General features: G+C 41.6%; 3 protein-coding genes across 5 annotated transcripts in view; 1 reads left to right on the top strand and 2 right to left on the bottom strand.

Annotated features, from left to right (window-relative positions):
• The window catches only part of WASHC5 (WASH complex subunit 5), a 56,482-nt gene extending 41,562 nt beyond the window's left edge, over positions 1–14,920 (bottom strand). For both annotated transcript variants that reach the window (XM_052651511.1, XM_052651512.1), the window contains exons 1-8: positions 14,779–14,920; positions 8,781–9,090; positions 8,165–8,310; positions 7,396–7,480; positions 6,687–6,787; positions 4,546–4,738; positions 1,930–2,082; positions 386–499 (exon numbers count right to left, since the gene is read on the bottom strand). In XM_052651511.1, coding sequence (XP_052507471.1) covers positions 386–499; positions 1,930–2,082; positions 4,546–4,738; positions 6,687–6,787; positions 7,396–7,480; positions 8,165–8,310; positions 8,781–8,966 — 978 coding nt within the window. In that variant the 5' untranslated portion in view covers positions 8,967–9,090; positions 14,779–14,920. The remainder of the gene's footprint in view (positions 1–385; positions 500–1,929; positions 2,083–4,545; positions 4,739–6,686; positions 6,788–7,395; positions 7,481–8,164; positions 8,311–8,780; positions 9,091–14,778) is intronic.
• On the bottom strand, positions 9,660–10,693 carry LOC128059118 (voltage-dependent anion-selective channel protein 2-like). Its single transcript, XM_052651513.1, has 2 exons — positions 10,032–10,693; positions 9,660–9,920 (listed from the first exon to the last, which is right to left on the bottom strand). Exons 1-2 carry the CDS (start codon positions 10,620–10,622, stop codon positions 9,771–9,773), a joined length of 741 nt encoding a protein of 246 aa, XP_052507473.1. The 5' UTR covers positions 10,623–10,693; the 3' UTR covers positions 9,660–9,770.
• A 136-nt stretch (positions 14,921–15,056) lies between the features above and the next one.
• Positions 15,057–17,829, top strand: part of NSMCE2 (NSE2 (MMS21) homolog, SMC5-SMC6 complex SUMO ligase) — a 231,101-nt gene continuing 228,328 nt past the window's right edge. For both annotated transcript variants that reach the window (XM_052651787.1, XM_052651786.1), the window contains exon 1: positions 15,057–15,133. The gene's annotated coding sequence lies outside the window, so the exon portion shown is untranslated. The remainder of the gene's footprint in view (positions 15,134–17,829) is intronic.

The raw sequence follows: 17,829 nt of genomic DNA, 5'->3' as shown, positions 1-17,829 counted from the left end.
GAAAGGGTTGACTGTCTACATCCAGTTACCATCTTCAACACTCAATCCTACCGATGAAAACATTAAAATTCTAGCTTCTCGGGAAGGGAGCTCTGTCCATGAGGACAGTCTTTAAGAAGAGTACATGAAGTCACCCAGGGGCAAATGTCACACTAGCTCTCCTCAGGGTGTTGAATCTTCCTCAGGACCCAAATCTCCCATTTATAAAGTTAAAAATCTATAATTGTCTGTTACTTCAATGTTCAAAATTCCCCTTTCATTAATCACTGCACTAAAATGTCTATGCAGGCATCTTCCAAACCACTTGGGAAATCTACTTAGCTGATTTCCCACCCCATTACATCAAGCATGTAGTTGAGAACCCTCCTGATTAATCAGAACCTACCTGTTCTCTGACATTTGAAAGGTCCAGGGTGTTGTTTAAAGCAGTTTTTGCAGCTTTGTAAGGTTCCCAAGCATCTGCTAGATTAACCGTGATCCCCATGTAAATACTAATTACCTGAAAGAGGAGACCTTTATTCAGTATTTGTTAAACACCTACTCACACCAAGGCAAGGGGCTGAGAAAATACAAAGTTATAGGAGACATCACCCACTCCTTCAAGTTTAAATGCCATTCCAGTGAAAAACCAAGACTTTTCAAATATACAGGGAAGTGATTTTACTTATGAGTGCTTGGAAACAAGAATGACTATTACATGCCACTATTAATGAGAAAATAACAAAAACAAGGTTTTCTTTTCAAACTGCTATTTGTAAGACTCCTAGATGAAGAAAAATGAAAGGGGAGAGAAAAGCAGAGACTCTGACCAGAGTGGTTTTCCCAACTATTTTCACTTCACTTTAGGCTCTTACAAATCAAACTAAACTTGTCTCAAAAATTTTTGTGAGAAGAGTGGCATTATGTTTCACATTTCTTTTAAAAATTATATACAACCCCTCTTTATCCATATTAATATTTTTCTTTAAAATTCTTTGCAGTATAGTATTAATCTTTTTGGCTTTTTATGGGCATATTTTTAAAAACTGCTTTATTTTCAGTGTGCCAGGGTGTCTTATAAGGAATGTATCTTGTAAATATCATGTAATTGGACTTTGACCTTCTTTAATGGTAAAAGTGTTTCTCAGTATGGTATTACAGTCAGAACTTCTTTGTTAAAACTTAGGCAAATGAAGCCAGACTCTCTCAAAAGTTTTCCTCATGGCTACTCATCTCCCAGGTCATGGGTATGATTCATTTGTGGACAGGAAGCATCATCTTCTAATTGTAGGCTGTTCTCGACAGTAAAGCTCCTTAATCAGGTCCCTCATTACAGACAGTCTGTGGCTCAACAGTTTGTAAGGAGTGAAAGAAAATCTGGTCCCTGAAAATGTGATCCAACTCACTATGCTTTGTTCAAACCTCTATGTGCAAAAAAAATGCTTCATGCATATTAAGTACACTGTCAGTTTTAAACTTTTAAGAATTAATATTTTTAAGCAAAATATGTTTAAAAAGTTATAAGCTCATCCCTACAGTAACGTAAACCTTAAGGGCCCACATTAGGTTACAGATAAAATTTATAAAAGCGCAATCCCTATTCACAAAATGATATTAGATACACTCTGCTGGTTTAGATTTGTAAGACAAACACTTATTTAACTTAGTTGCACTCTCAGTAGCTAAAGCAAGATCCATTTTAACACATGGTTATTCTACTTTGAGAGTATTCACTTAAGAAAACAAACACAAATAGGTGCTTCAGGAAATTTTGCTGATTCATTCCTTCATGCTATGATTTGTAATATTCTCAGCATACTTAAAGTAATTTTACTTAAGGGAGTTTATGTCTCATTATTTTAACATTAGGTTTACAGGCAAAAGGATGGAAGAAAATCAGTTCTCCAACAAGTTTATTATAGAGAATAAAAGACTAACAGCAATACTTGCCCAATTATCTGGAAAGTATTTGTCCACTATCTCTCTCATTTTTGCTTGATGGGTATGAAGAATGGAAGGTTCAAAGTAGAGAATCACATACAGCATGGCAGCCTGATTCGCCAGAGCTGTGCTGCGATGTTCTGGCAAGGGGTACGCTGAGACCTGCAAGGCAGAGACCAGACCCAGGGGAGGCAGATGTTAGTGACAACTGAATTTACACGTGCCAAGTAAATGACCAGTTCTAAGACACATGAAACTCTCAAAAGTCCATCTCCTTGAGGACCCTGGGCACTGGAAGCAATTCTCAGATTATGGCGCCAGTCACCAGGACCTTCTTCCCGTCTCTAGCCACACGAAGGTCTCTTGACTTTGCTGCAATTCTCTTTTCCCTTAAAAAAAAAAATCCTATATCTCTTACTGTCCAATTTTGTGTCTCTTCCATCACAGAGAAGCCCTTATAGAACTGACCGATTCCACACGCACTGGTGCTATCTTTTACTTCCTGTTTATTCTTCAGCTCATTGGCATTTGACCTCCACCATCACCTCAATGGGGTTAAAGACCCTGATGTTGGGAAAGACTGAAGACAAAGGAGAAGGGGGCGGCAGAGGACGAGATGGTTAGATGCCATCACTGACTCGATGGACATGAACGTGAGCGAATGCGGGAGACAGCAGAGGACAGAGGAACCTGGTGAGCTAGTCCATGGGGTCACAAAGAGTCGGACATGACTTAGTGACTGAACAACACCACCACCTATCTCCTCAGTGGAATTTCCTCAGGTCACACATAACCTCACAGTCATCCATTTCAATGACCTCTTTTTAGCACTCTCACTTAAATTTCCTGAGGACTGAAATTCTCTCCTCCTCTGGTTTCCCAGACACCAATCTCTCAGACTGCTTTGCTGGGTGTTCTCCTCCCTGCCTTTGAAATGCTGCTGAGTCCCAGAGCTCCACTGCCTCAAGCATTAGGAATCTTTGGCTGCACATAGCACACATCACCTTGAGGATCGGGAGCAGAAAGGGAGGCAGTTATTAAGGATAGATACAGCAATGTCGCATGGAATCCGGAAGCAGGAATATGGTCAGGTTCCAAGAAGGGCCTGGAGCTGTGAACCAGAAAGCCTTCATTGTTTTTCCCTGGAATGTGATGCTCAACTGTTTCTTCAGAATGTGGTCCATGAGATGGCAGACTGAGGTGGCCCTAAATGCCAAGTTTTGCATGCTGTGGGTAAATCCACAGCCCAAAATCGTTTTTCAGGCCCAATTCCATATTACCTGGAGACAGAGAATCTGATCTATCTTGGGTCAAGTGACCTGCCCTGGTCCAATCAGCTGGGCACAGGGGAGGCGCAGGGCAGGGAGAGGGGTGGATTCACAGCACAACCACAGCTCAATCCCTGTGTTAATAAAGGTCACAGGGCAGGGAGAAAATCGAAATACACTGCCTTGAGACATCGACAAAATGGACCACCCAGGAGGCAGAAGGGTTAACAGAAGGGTTAATGAGAGACAGTTGAAAAAACAGCATGGACTTTGAAGTCATACAGGCTTGAATTCAAATTATGGTTCTGCTACCTACTTATGTGACCTTGTGAAAATTATTTAAGCTCTCTAAGCCTTATTTTTCTCCACAGCAACATAAGGATAATGCTCTTTTGCAAGATTATTATGAAAAACAGAGAAAATCGTATATGGAAAAAACCTCCTAGGATTCTGGCTCATATTGAATTCTCAATAGATGGCATCAAATATTATGGAGACCTGGCACCTGCAGGTAGCTCCTGATTTGAGCTGTCTTAAAAAAAACAAACTAAAAACTCTTTATGTACACTTAACATATTCATACAAAAAACCAGCAGTCTACCTAAGAACTGTATAGAACAGGTATGCTCTGTAACAGATGATATCTAATCATTACAGGTCCAACTCTTCACTCTCTCTAGTAAAAAAAGAAACAGATAATATAGAAATTTGTGTTTTCGTCAGGAAAAAGAAGTCAAATGGTAACTTTCTGTGGTATCCTTTTAGGTCCATGAATAACACACACACTGGAGAGGCAAGTGAGACCTGCTCAACCCTGCTCATGCCCCTTCCTTTACCTGGGTGGCCCAAACACCCCTCAGTCATCTGCAATCTTGCTGCCTGTTAACATGCTTCGTGGCACTCTGTGCTTCCCCTAATACCCATCTTGCTTTATTCTAATTCCTTGGTCTGCCTTCTTTCCTCAGCAACAAGCTCATTATGAGTAGGGACCAGGGCCTGCCTTCATCAGCAGTGGATCCCATTACTGAGCGCATGACAGCCATAAAGTGCACACTCAGCAATCATTTCTGAACTGACGCCTAAAACAATGCATCTTCTCTCCAAATTTAGTTCAGATCTCATTTCCTTCTTGAAATCTCTATTTCAGGAGATATTAATCTCTTAATCCCAAATTAATATCCCTCTTTTCTGTACAATTCCAAAGCACAGCCCAGAGGTTTTAAAAGGTTTCTTGCTGTTTTTACTCTTCTGAGCAAGAAGGAAAGAAATAATGGAGGAGGAAGGTAAAATCTATAAAGATTTTTAAACTACACTTTTAAACTATAAAGATAGGTTTAATAATAGATTAAATCCCCACCTGGTTGTAAATATCATCAGATCTCAGCCGACCAATGACCATGCTGATGAAGGTCTCGTTGATAGGCACCCTCTGGAAGTAACTCTCAGGATAGTTGGGTGGTCTTTTAGCCCCTGGTTGGCTGGAATAACCTGTACTTCGAAGAAGCTTACAAATATCATCCATATTCGAATCAGCAGAAGATCGGGCAGCACTGAGCCATGTTCACAATGGGAAATAAAGGGCCAAACAAATCGCATATGTTACAAATAAGAAGTCCAGCAAAGCAGAATTTCAGTATAAATTGATTATATAGTTTTAGATATGAGTGGATCAATTTATATCCTTAAGATTCAAAACTATATTTTCAAAAAGCCTGTAAGATAGCAAACTTTTAAGATGTGTTCTTGTACGTACATACAGTTTTATGTAAAGGTCCACGACCCCTTTCCCAAAATCCTTAGGGCAGGATTTGTTTTGGAAGACAGCATTTCTCAAATATAAGGAATAACATGATACATACATCATATATAATACTTCAGCAGGGTGGCAGATGGCATTCCATGATCAAGACACATTAATGTTTCTACAGTAAAATCTATGAACATTCACACAAATGAAATAAAGGCAGTCCACAGCCTCATATATGTGCCCATCAGGTTCTGACTCCAAATTTCGGATTAGGTTTAAGTCTTGCTGCCAAAGTAGTTACTCTGTGTGCATGTGCATATATGCATATATTTCTGTTGGAGCTCTTAGCATTTCAGAATTGTGGATAAAGAATGTGACCCTACTCCAACATTTCATATATTTAAAAATAATTTAAAATAATAAAGTCAATTTCAAGTGGGATATACCAACTGGTTTTTCTTGGCAAGGTGTACCTTCTACAGAGATTTAATCAAAACATCTGTGATTTTTCTGGTGGTTTGAAGTAGTTAATCTCCAAAGAGACTCAATCTTAGATTTGAAGATGACCTCCTATCTGATGTGAGAATCTCCTTTACTGCAGCTCTGACTTGAAATTGTCTGGTGTCTTTTCAACAATGGATCCTCACATTCTAATCAATTAGCTGTTTTGCCCAAAGGGACAAAGCTGGATTGTCAAAGCTGGGCTTGATGATCAGACCTCTTTCTTCTTCCTCATGTTAACTGTTTTTGTTTTTTCAGGTACTTTCAGAAACAGAGGCAAGACCATTTGAAGCTCATTTAAAAAAATATGGATAGTAAAGGAGCTCATGGTCAAACTGATGTGAATGAATTACGCAGCCTCATGCCCTGATACAGCTGAAAGGGAACAGGCGAGCTGAGTAGGCAGAGTACCAAGTGTGGCTGCAAATACAACACCACCCAGACAATTCCTCTCTGTTGAGGATCTGACTCTTTGCCCTGTTTATTCTGTCCTAATTTGTAAGTTTGAAAATGTTTATTCTAGCCCACACTTCTGTAGCCCAAGTTCCTAAATGATTCCTGCTTCTTGGCTATTTCTTTCCTTAACCTTAACTATTTCTGACACTGACCTGGTGTCTAGATTTTGACTCATTAATTCAACAAACTGAAAAACGTGTGTTAGGGACTGAAATCACAATTAGTTAAGGTAGGTCCTGTTTTTAAGCCATTACTTCTTGAAGTCACATCTCACTGAAAAACCCAAATGAACTTTTTGGCCAACCCACTACAGTATTTATGAGTGAGAACTGACTTTCAACCTGGCCCTGAATGATAACTTTTCAAAATGTATCAATCTGAAAATGACAACAGAAGGCTCATTTGTATCCTTACACCTGCCAAAGACAAATGTTTGAAAACTTAAAAAAATTCATTAGACTTCCCAAATTTTAAGGTAATAGAAATTCAGATTCCTCTTTTAAAAAACTGAGGTACCATCACAGACATGATAATCCATGTATCTCTAAAAATCTATAATAGATAAATTATTCCACACATAATACACAGATTATATGATGTATAATCTATTACGATGATATAAAACAGATTGTTATATTTCCACATTATGTATTATGTTCAGCAGTGATAAGAATCTTATCTTCTGCATTCTAGACGATATTGCTGTTGTTCATAATAAAAGGAGGATAGGAAATCTACACCACACTTTACCAAGAGCAGTGCTTTTGAAGGGCATGGTCTTAGCTCAGGGATACCTGTATCGATAGTAAGAGACCAGCATTCTCTCTCTAGTTTCTCCTTCAATCTTTTGGTCGATGACCAGAAGCATAACTCCGTATAAGTACAGCGCTTCACACTATAAAAGAAAAAGAGAGGAGCCATATTCACAGGAGTATACAAGCTTATGCAGTACAGCTGATGATGGGTAAAAGGAGCCCTTTGCTCTCATTTCTCCTAAAAGCTTTATATTGCAAGGAGAATGCAGGATCCTCCCCACAAAGGGTCTCATCTTCTGTACAGAATGGGCTTTAAAACATTTAAGCAAAGTTTAATTTACAATGACTATCTTTCAGCTGGTCTATTTTTCATATTTTGCTTGGGATACCAAAATAGAATCCCAAGATTATGAGTACCTCTAGATCATTCATTTATTTTACAAACATTTCCTAAGTGATCACCATGTACTAGGTACCAGGCTAGATGTCTAGGATGCAAAAGATAAAGAAGATAGGACTGTTACACTAAGGAAGTATACATCGTCCACATAACCTTCATTTACTTGTAATTCTGTTCAAAGTCTACTATGTTCTAAGTTCAGACAAAGACCTACCAGTTAGATGACAGTTATCAGTTTACTTAGCTTCTCTTTAAAGAAGGATACACTGTATGTATTTGTGACTTACAGGGAAAAAAGTCAATTTGACCTTCCTGAATTTTTTATTTTAAATGGTCACCACTACTTACTAGAAGTTGTTTGCCATCTTCATTGAGAAGCACTGTTTCTAAGGTTTGCTGAATATAAACACCTTCATTGAGATCATCTAGATACCTAGAAAAGAAACCCCAGAGGAAGTTATCCATTGAAAATGAAAGGATAATATCATTGAAGAAGGACAGTAAAGATGTTTAAAAGATTAGGCAATATACCAGGTACTCTGGCCTTCAAATCATTTGTTTCCATTCACGTGCTTTAAGAATAGGTTTGTGAGTAGGAACTCATGATTAGGGCCACAGGTTATTTATGGCCACTCCAAGTAAAAGGAACACTCCTTAGTCCTGATTTATGAATTACAGAAATCTTGGAAATAATGGCATAAGAACATGGAGTAGTTAGTTTAAAAGCTAATGAGTAATGAACACTGAAGGGCCAGAAGGAAGACAATATTATATGGTCACAGATACGAAGGAAGGTTATGGCTACCAATGCTACAAAAATTAAGTTATTTTTTTTCTTCCCCACTTCTCATATTCAATAAACTAAATTAGGATCAAGACTGAAAGCCAAAGACTTGGTATAAAGCAAGATGATTATAATGCTACACAAGAGCAGGAAATGATAAGGAAACTCTACCTTACTTAAGATGACTAGTGCCACAGGAAGGAAAAGAAAATTACCTAGGGTATAAGTTAGTAAATTTCTTAGTAACTCAGAAAGATATACATGTTCCAGTATGTCCCTTCTCCCTCTCCACTATTTACTATCAAAATTAGCTATTACTAAATTAGTCAATACCTGTTTAAGTCTACAATATATTTATGCACACTTTGAAATGCTAAATAAAATCTGGTCACAATTTCTATGTTGTTTTCCCGAAATTCTTCATCTAAATCCTGTAGCTCTGGCTTAGATTCCAGTTTGCTTTCACATAATTCTGGACCCTAAGAAGAAAAACACATCAAAGAAAGAGTCAAAAAACAATACAATTGCGGGTAACAATTTCTAAAGTATCTTTGAAAAATGTGTTCTTATTTATGCCTCTAAAGGGATATCAAAAATTGAAAGCAGAGGAATAGAAAGTAAATAAGATAACAGAAGCCTAGATATAAAATCCCCTTGAAGGAGATGGTCTTGAACTGAACCCACAGTTTGCATGCTTTTAAGTGTGGCAGACTTCAATGTGAAATACATCATACCAAAGTTATCTTTTAAAAATGTGATTATATTGTGTTATATTAGGGCTTCTGCACAGTACATTTATATTACTTTTCAAATTAGCTGATGTTAAATTTTGTTGAAAAGCTTTTCAACTCTTTCTCCATAATTACTTAACATCTCAGAGTCTCCTTGTTTCCAGAGAAAGCACGCTTTTGTAGAAAAGATTGGTAAGAAAAGCTTCAAGGAAGATTACCTTAAAATAGCTGAAATCAAATATGATATCTCCATATTTCTGTTGATCAGCTCGATCTTTTAACCTGAATACAGCAGGAATAAACTCAGAGAGCCTCAAAAGTTCAGCAATGATGGCATTGCCACAGGAAACAATCCTTAGGATTGCTTGGCCACACAGGTTATTCTCAGCCAAAAAGTCTACCATCTTGAGGAAAATCAGCTACTCTGGGCCTGGCCACAGGGAATGTGTGACTGGCTTCAGAGCTGGGGTCTTTAAGTCATCAGATGAAACCAGGTCTGTTGATACACTGGCCACTCCATTAAAGGACCTGCAACCAAAAAAAAAAAAAAAAGAAGAAAAATCTCCAGTCCTTTGAAGGAAGGAGGTGAAACACATACACACTATTTTTCTTCCAAATTCACTGAAAAAAAAAACAACTATAATACATAATGACTTCTGATATGGAGGGAGAGCATTTATTTCCACTCTGCATGTTTTTCTTGTGGAGGGACTTTGCCAAATTATTACTCTTGGTCTCTTTCTCAACACTTTATTCACTTCTCTCCATGAGAAAAGATGTGATGTGGCTGATCCCAGAGCTTAGGAGAAGGTGTCATAGGGCACGTGTGGGTCCAAGGGAAAAGTTAACCATGTCCTAAAATTTACTAGAATTAGGTGAGGGAACAATCTTTTTTTTTTTTTTTTTTTTTCACAGTTTTCATAAATGTCTATTTCATTATTGGTGGGTAGCGCATTTAACAGTTAAATACATTTAAATAATGTATAGGTGACTGCATGACTGCAGTGTTGGTAACTAGATAGACAACCAATTCAACTAGAAACCAGCTAACAAGTAACTGTCTAAATATTTAAAATACAGCTCTTGTTTAGATCATCCTTTGTTTTGATCACCTTCGGGGGGTGCGGGGGGAAGCCTGCTGGTCACACTGGAAATATATTAAGGCCAAATCTTCTGATACCCATTTCCAGAGGTTTCTTTCAGCTGAATTAAGCCTCCAATTCCAGGGCAAGCCCAAGTTTGTGGCCTCCAGCATTAATGCTCTTCCCATCTACCAGGGCAGACAGTGTAAGCTTCACACCAGGACTCAGAGTCTGAGTATAGCCCACTCCATTTAAACTAGAGTTGTTGACTTTTGCAGAAATGGAAGCAGTGGGATCCAGTTGATATTTAGCTGCAATTCCAAAGCGAGTGCAGTTGGTTCCTGATGTCCAAGCAAGGTTTACTGAAGTGTCAAGATCTTCACATACTTTCTGATAAATTGATCCTCCAAATTCTGTACCATCATTGACATTAGTGTGTAGCTGGAAGTCCCCAGTCCTGTAGCCCACTGCAAAGTTATTCCTTGTCAGCTTTGATTTGGCACTGTCAAAGGTCATCTGGTACGCAGCAAGCCAGCCCTCATAACCGAAGACGGCCGAACCATGGATTGCAGGTCCAGCAAAATCAAAGTCAACATCACAACCAAGGTTTATACATTCCCTCTTGTAAGAAGACTTGATTTTACCACTTTTCTTTCCTGTGTTTGGTGAAAAGGTGGTATCAAATGTCAGTTTCAAACCTTGGCAAATCTGGTCTTCAATAGCGATTTCTGTTCCCAGAGTGTTATCAGTGTTCCACTTTTCTGTGAAAGTCAGACCATACTCACACCATTTATATTTGGTCTCCAAGGTCCCAGTAACTTTACCAGTGTCTGTATTAGATGAACCAGATGTTGAGAATTCCACGCCGCTGCACGACTTTGTTTTCACATCCAGTTTCACCAACCCAAAACCAAATCCTTTGTTGAAAATATCTCTGGCAGCTTTGCCAAGGTCAGCATATGATGGAGGAATACACATTGGCCGCGCGCAGTTCTGTCCTTAGGTTGCCATGGCGAGGCCGTGGGGAGAGGTGATCTGGTGGTCTCCGGGAGAGGGGGGGGGGGGGAGGGAAGGCGCCGCTGCCGCTCCGCTAGCAGCTGAGGCCGCGGCTCGCTGGGCATCGGGCTGCAGCTGCCGCGGCTGGAGGGTGAAGTGAAGGAGACACCGTTCTGCCCGCCGCAACCCTGTCCTCCCCCCCCCCCCCCCCCCCGAGGGAACAATCTTTAAAAATGCTTTTTTCATATGTCAAGTTTGGGAGGTCCCACTACTGAGACTAATACATGCCTGAGAATTGTGACAGGGTGATGCTAAGGGAAGGACAAATATTTCACATTAAGCAGTGGAGAGGTTCTGATTAGCAATGTATCTTGAAATGATATCATCAAAACTTATGAAAGTTAAGTTTTATGCCCAACAAAATTGAGAGTGAAACTGCAGTAACTGTATACTCAATGGACAAACCAAGAATGAGTGCAAAGTAGACCAAGTGCTGTGGAAGGAAAGAATCTAAATTCTTACTGATGTTATTGATTCCTTGATTCCACTGTGGCATGACCTCACCTTGTAATCCTTGTTAAATGGACCGCTTTTATGGTTTACCTACTGTTAACTGGGTTCTGTATTATTTGTAGACGAAAGCATTCTTAATAATATAGATTCACTTGTTCAACAAATATTTATCCAGTGCCTTCTATGTGCGAAACACTGTTTTAGGACCTGCGGCTATTGTAGTGAACATAACTAAGTTCCTGCTCTCGTGAAGCCTACATACTACTGGAGTGGGAAAGAGATAAATAAGTAAATTATGTATCAGGCTGTGACAACAGGTAAAGAAAAGCATGGTAAAGGGATGGAGTGTGTGTGATGTTACACAGTTTGTAAAAGGGTCTTTGATAAGATGATATTTGAGCAGAGATCAGAAGCAAGTGAGGGAGCAAGCTGTAAGGGTATCTGAGGTCTCAGAGATGGTCCTCCCTGTTCATGCCCTGTGTAGGCCTCTTTTCCCTGAGCGTGATTTTACTGATTCCCTTCTAAAGAAGAGAATATGGAGGATGTGAAAGATGACATTTCTGAGATCCGACTGCAAAAAAGACTGTGACTTCTGGCTTAAGAATCCTTTCCAGCTCATGTGTCCTGGGAGAAGCAAGTTGTCAGGGTGTAAGAGAGCCCTGTGGAGGGAGCCCATAGGATGATGGAGAAGTCTGCCACTCACCACTTGAGTAAGCTGGGAAATGGATCCCCCCCGCTCCCCCACCCTCCGCCCCCATCTCAGTTTGTGTTCACAGCTTGACTGCAACCTCCCAAGAGCCCCTGAGCCAAAGGCAAGTCACACAGCTGACTCCTGACCACAAACATTAGACAATAAATGCTTACTTTTTTTTTTTGAACTCTGTAATGGCTTATATGGGAAAGGAATAGAAAAAAGAGTGGATATATGTATTTGTATAACAGATTCACTTTGCTGTACACCTGAAACTAATACAACATTGTAAATCAATTATACACCAATACAAATTTAAAAAAAAAAAAGAAAAAAAATGTTTATACTGTTTTAAAGCCACTAGGTTTGAAGGTAATTTTAGATGATGATCTATGAGAAGGGCATTCCAGGAAGGAGTTACAAGGAAGTACAAGTAAGGCCTCGGGGTAGGAATGTGCAAGGAAGAACAAGTAGTTGAAGTGGCTGGTGGGGAGTGAGCTGGGGACAGAAGCAGAGACAGGGGAGGTGGAGCTGGGGCCTATAGCAGGGATTACCGAGGAACCACTACAGTTATCCAGAACTCTCTCGTGCAAGGGTTGTCTACAATATACATTAAGACATAAATTATTAACAAGTCCTTTCAGTTTTCTCTGTGAAGCTTGCTTGTTGAGTCACACTGATCCCTAGTAGGCTGAATTTCAGATAATTTCATTCCACTTCTCCTACTGAAATGGTCTGGCTTGGAAAATGAGAGGAGAAAATAAAGGAAAATGGGAACAAAAGTCAAGGACACCAAACTAACCCAGGTTTCAGCAGGATGAAATTCTAGACTCAATTCAGAAGCGGGGAATCCTACGATCAACAGGTCTAACTGCTACCGTTTGAATACCAAGACAGGACAGTGTGGCCAAAACAGCTTAAAGCAAAGCAACATGACCTGCCTTCTCTCCCAACAAACAGACACACTGGGCACACGCATGCATGTGGACAAGGAGGCTTAGGCCTGGGATAATGACATAAGGCAAAACTTTGGTGTGCCTGTGTCTTATTTAAATCCTTTTTACCCAATGAGTTACACTGTAGACAACTTCAGTGGTAAAGAACCCATCTGCCAAGATAGGAGACGTGGGTTCAATCCCTGAGCTGGAAAGATCCCCTGGAGAAGGAAATGGCAACCCACTTCAGTATTCTTGCCTGGGAAATCCCATGGACAGAGGAGCCCAGCAGGCTACAATCCATGGGGCCTCAAAGAGTCAGATTTGACTTCGCGACTAAACGACAACAGTCTTTGGTAAATAGCCCCATTGTTGGCTGAAAAACTGGTCCTAAAGAACAGAATTTAAGAAGCATCATTAAATACGCCTAATCATGTTGCAGTGATATCAGAGGTAGGTGGCTTTACAGATGTTAAGATTTAGTTGAGACTTAAAAAAAAAATCACTCTAGAATGAGGTGTGAATAAGCATGGTAGAAGAAACTATAATATATTAAATCTTCCTTTTAGAGATTCTCCTGGTGCTAGGAATGAAGACAATTCATAATGACCACTTATCTCAATGTAGGTTGTCTTATTATTTGCCATGAAATGAAACCAGAAATTCCACTCAATTTCCTAAGTTTCTTTTTACAAGGCACTCAGAAAAGTGGCTGTAACCTCATTTTAAAGAACTGGTATCGAACTGTGATTTTTAGTTTGCAAAGTAATTCTAGACAAAAGACAACATGCTTTCAAGAATGAAGCATGGCAGCATTATACCAACTGCCCAAGGAGTACAGAACTGAATTATGAAAATTAAAGTGCCCTGGGAAGAATCATTCTTTATCCTACACAGAGGACAAAGGATTGATCTAGTTTAATCCTTTTATAAAAACCTCAGTTACAGAAAGAATGGAGCACTAGTCCCCACCCATCCATTATCAGGAATAAACTGTAGCGGTTGTTGATCAAGATAAAAGCCACCGGCGCATCTCTTACAGGAAAGTTCTAAAATGAGCCTAATCACTTTAGTTTGACTCATGGATCCTGAAACAGAATTAAAAAAAAAACAAACCAAAAAACAGGAAAGTGTTCCTTGTAGCGGACAAAGGCAGGGAAGAATCTCCCTCCTCCCGGCAACCATCTAGGTTGGAGGAAGCTCCACGCACTTGGAATCTATCCGGAGACCCAGTTCCCTTACCGGATCTGTGTTTTCTGTTTTTCTAACTGTACCCACTCCGGTATTCTTGGGCTTCCTTTGTGGGTCAGATGGTAAAGAATCCGCCTGCAATGCGGGAGACCTGGGTTCGATCCCTGGGTTGAGAAGACCCCCTGGAGAACCGAAAGGCTACCTACTCCAGTATTCTGGCCTGGAGAATTCCATGGGCTGTATAGTCCATGGGGTCGCAAAGAGTCGGACACGAGTGAGCGACTTTCACTTCACTACTTTACTACCACAGAAAAATCAGGACACTCAGAATTTTTTTTTTTTAAACGCAAAGACTTTGGCGTGTCACAGGTGAGGCAATTAAGGTGCAGAGAGCGACAATGACTTGCCCAAACTCAGCCCATGGCAAAACTAGAATTCAACTGCAAAAGCTTCCACCAACCACTCAGGTTTCTCGACAGTAAATGGAGGAATCACGACGTCCACAAAGCTTTACTCCCGGAAACCTGAAGGATCAGATGCGGACCAAGCAGCTGAACATCATCACTTCCTAAAGCGCCAAAGCAGCGTGGAAAACTGTTTCCACCTGAGTGGAGATGCGGAGTCTGAACTGCAGCCGCGGTTCCAGGAAAACCCCCAGTCCTCTTACGCCAGGCTCCCCCAGCCAGACCCCACCCCACGCCGCAAAATCCCCCCAGCCCCGCGCCTGGGCCAGCGCGGCCAAGCCCCGGGGCGGGGGAGGGGACGGGGGACGTGAAGGGGGCGGCGCGCGCACACTGCCCCGACTCACCTGGCACCTGGGCCGCGCCAGGGCGCACGCGCAGGGCCCGCGGTCGTGCGCGGAGTCTGCACGCCGGGCCCCCACCCCTCTGTCTCCGTAAGGGTCCTTCCTCTTTTACCCCCAGCCCTTCCCTTATCCTGAGCCGGCCAGAACCCGGCTTCCGCCCCTGGTCCCGCGGCTGTCACATGACAGAGGGGCGGGGAGCGGCGGCGGGGCATCATGTGACCGCTCGCCGGCGACTACTGATGACGTCCGAGCCCGCGCTTGCCGTTTTTGCGACAGGGGACGAGAGTGAAGGAAGGAGTTGGGGTCCGGGCGCGGGGAATCCGGGCGCAGCCGGACAAGAGCTACGTCCGGCAGCAAGGTAAGGCAGGAGCGAGGGATGGCGATGGGGAGGGTGACGGGGGGTGTCGCCGCCTTCTCGGGCGCTCCGCTGGTGCCCGGAGCTGCGAGCTGTGGACCTAGGTTATGGTCGTGGTTCTTCTCACGGTCACAGCAGGGAGGCTGGGGCCGCTGACCTCACTCTCCAAGACGCCATCTCTCCATCTTTTGGCTCTAAATGTGTGGATCATGAATTATTTTTTTATTGAAATATTGTTCACTTACAGTGTGTTAGTTTCAGGTGTACAGCAAGGTGATTCAGATGTATATGTGTATATGTATATATTTCAGGTTCTTTTCCATTATAGATTATTAAGATATTGAATATAGTTCCCTGTGCCTTAGGGACTCTAGAGTAGGACTCTATTGTCTATCTGTTTATATATAATAGTGTGAGGTCCCAAATTCTTGATCTAAAGAAATCTGGTTTGAGCTGGCTTTCAGAGCAGGGCCTTGGGCACATAGTTGAAATAAACTCTCCCGGCGTCAGTTTCCTTTTCTCTTCTCGCCTGTAAATGGTTGTGAGGATTAACTATAATGAGAGCAAAGCTTAGGGATACCAGTTCATGGCATGCTATAGAGGACATAGAAATGGTTTCTGTTATTGATGCAACTCTTCCAAATTGTTATTGGTTGCCTATTTTGTGTGAGGGGAATTTATGTAACTATTTATGTAGTGTGGAATATGTCAGAATTCTAGTTTAAGTTGCTGGCAAGGTGAAAGAGTGGCAGACATGTGAGCAAGTAGACCCGGATTCGATCCCTGGGTTGGGAAGATCCCTTGGAGAAGGAAATGGCAACCCACTCCAGTACTATTGTCTGGAAAATCCCATGGACAGAGGAGCCTGGTAGGCTATAGTCCATGGGGTCGCAAAGAGTCAAGACAGGACTGAGCGACTTTACTTTCACTTTAAAGTAGAATATGTGTGTGTGGTTGGGAGGGGATAGTAGTAGCATGAAGAAGAAAACAAGCAATTGCTTGTATGGATAAGAGAACGCTTCAACAATATGCAGGATGTAACCTTGCATATTGAAAAAGAAGGTACAGCTCTGGTGGCTGAACTTGTATAGGGCCCTATGGATTTAAAGGTGGTCAGCACAGTATCTAGGTTATTTGTGTGTTTATCACTTGCTGTACCCAAAGATGAGAGGAATATTTTTATTTTTACACTAGCTAATTATTGGCCACCCCATCTACAGAGAATCTTAAAGACCCGTTGTGGTCTGAATGTTTATATTCTCTCCCACCCCACCCCCAGTTCATATGTTGAATTCCCAAAGCCAAGATGATGGTAATTAGGCGCTAGAGCCTTTGGAAGTGCTTAGATCATGAGGATGGAGCCCTCCAAGTAGGCTTGATACCTTTATAAAAGAGGCTCTGGAGAGGTCCCTTACCCCTTCGACCATGTAAAGACACAGAACTAGAAGACCTTGGCCATGAACCACAGGAAGAGGGCCTTCAGCAGAATGTGACTGTGCTGGTGCCTTGACCTTGGACTTCGTAACCTCCAGAACTGTAGAAATGTTTCTGTTGTTTATATGTTACTGTGTCTGTGGTATTTTGTTACAGCAGCACCAACTGATGAAGACAAGGCCTGTTAGGGAAGGCAACATAATATGCTAGGGGAAAAACTCAGGAAGTGGGTAACCCTGTTTTAAGCTTTGTTTGAGACCATAGGTATAGAGAACAAAATAATCACTGTTCCCCGAGGAAGGCTTCACGAAGTGGTTAGTTTGAACCAAGGTTTCTCAACTACTGCACTGACATTTGGGACCAAATAATTCTTTGTTGTGGCAGGCTGCCCTGTGACTTATGTACTTAGCTGTACTTGCATGCTAAGTCACTTCAGTTGTATCCAACTCTGTGACCCTATGAACTATTGCCCGCCAGGCTCCTCTGTCAGAGGTAGGGAAAAGCCATTTTTCTTTTGCTTTTGGATCTGAATTGTTCCTCTCGGTAGTTCAGAATTACAGAAAGATGTTTTCCTCACCTGTCTGCAAGTGTAAAGTTTCATTGGAGTAATGTGAATTCTGCATTCATATAAAAAGGATGGCTTTCCATTTGTCCTGGATTATATTAATCCTTATATGGAGATGAAGAAGTGAAAGTGAAAGTCGCTTAGTCGTGTTCAACTCTTTGCGACCCCATGGACTATACAGCCCATGGAATTCTCCAGGCCAGAATATTGGAGTGGGTAGCTTTTCCCTTCTTCAGGGGATCTTCCCAACCCAGCAATCGAACCTGGGGCTCCTGCATTGCAGGCGGATTCTTTACCAGCAGAACCACAAGGGAAGCCCAGGAATACTGGAATGGGTAGCCTATCCCTTCTCCAGCGGATCTTCCAGGCCCAGGAATCGAACCCTGCATTGCGGATTCTTCACCAACTGAGCTATCAGGAAAGCCCTTAATCCTTATATACATTGTGTCTTACTTCAGGCTCCTGTTAAAAATTATCATAGACTGGTGGTTTAAGCAACAGAAATTTATTTCTCACAGTTTTGAAGACTAAAAGTTGCTGGTGTAGTTGAGTACTGGTGAGGGCTGTCCTCCTCATTGCAGATGGCCACCTTCCTGTATCTTTACATGAAGGACAGAGAGAGTGAGCCCTGTGTCTCTTCCTCTTCTAATGATGCCAGTCCCATCACGAGAGCTCCCCCCTCACTTAAACCTAATCATCT

The sequence above is a fragment of the Budorcas taxicolor genome, chromosome 14 (genome assembly GCF_023091745.1).
Source record: "Budorcas taxicolor isolate Tak-1 chromosome 14, Takin1.1, whole genome shotgun sequence".
NCBI classification, from domain to species: domain Eukaryota; kingdom Metazoa; phylum Chordata; class Mammalia; order Artiodactyla; family Bovidae; genus Budorcas; species Budorcas taxicolor.
This window is presented reverse-complemented; position numbering and strand designations above follow the sequence as displayed.

What these genes read in the sequence shown, in the direction of transcription:
- LOC128059118 (XM_052651513.1), bottom strand. Translation starts at nt 10,622, where the DNA reads ATGTGTATTCCTCCATCATATGCTGACCTTGGCAAAGCTGCCAGAGAT. An exon ending in GAGGATCAATTTATCAGAAA is followed by an intron (nt 9,921 to 10,031) that starts GTATGTGAAGAT and finishes GCTTCCATTTCT; the next exon opens with GCAAAAGTCAACAACTCTAG.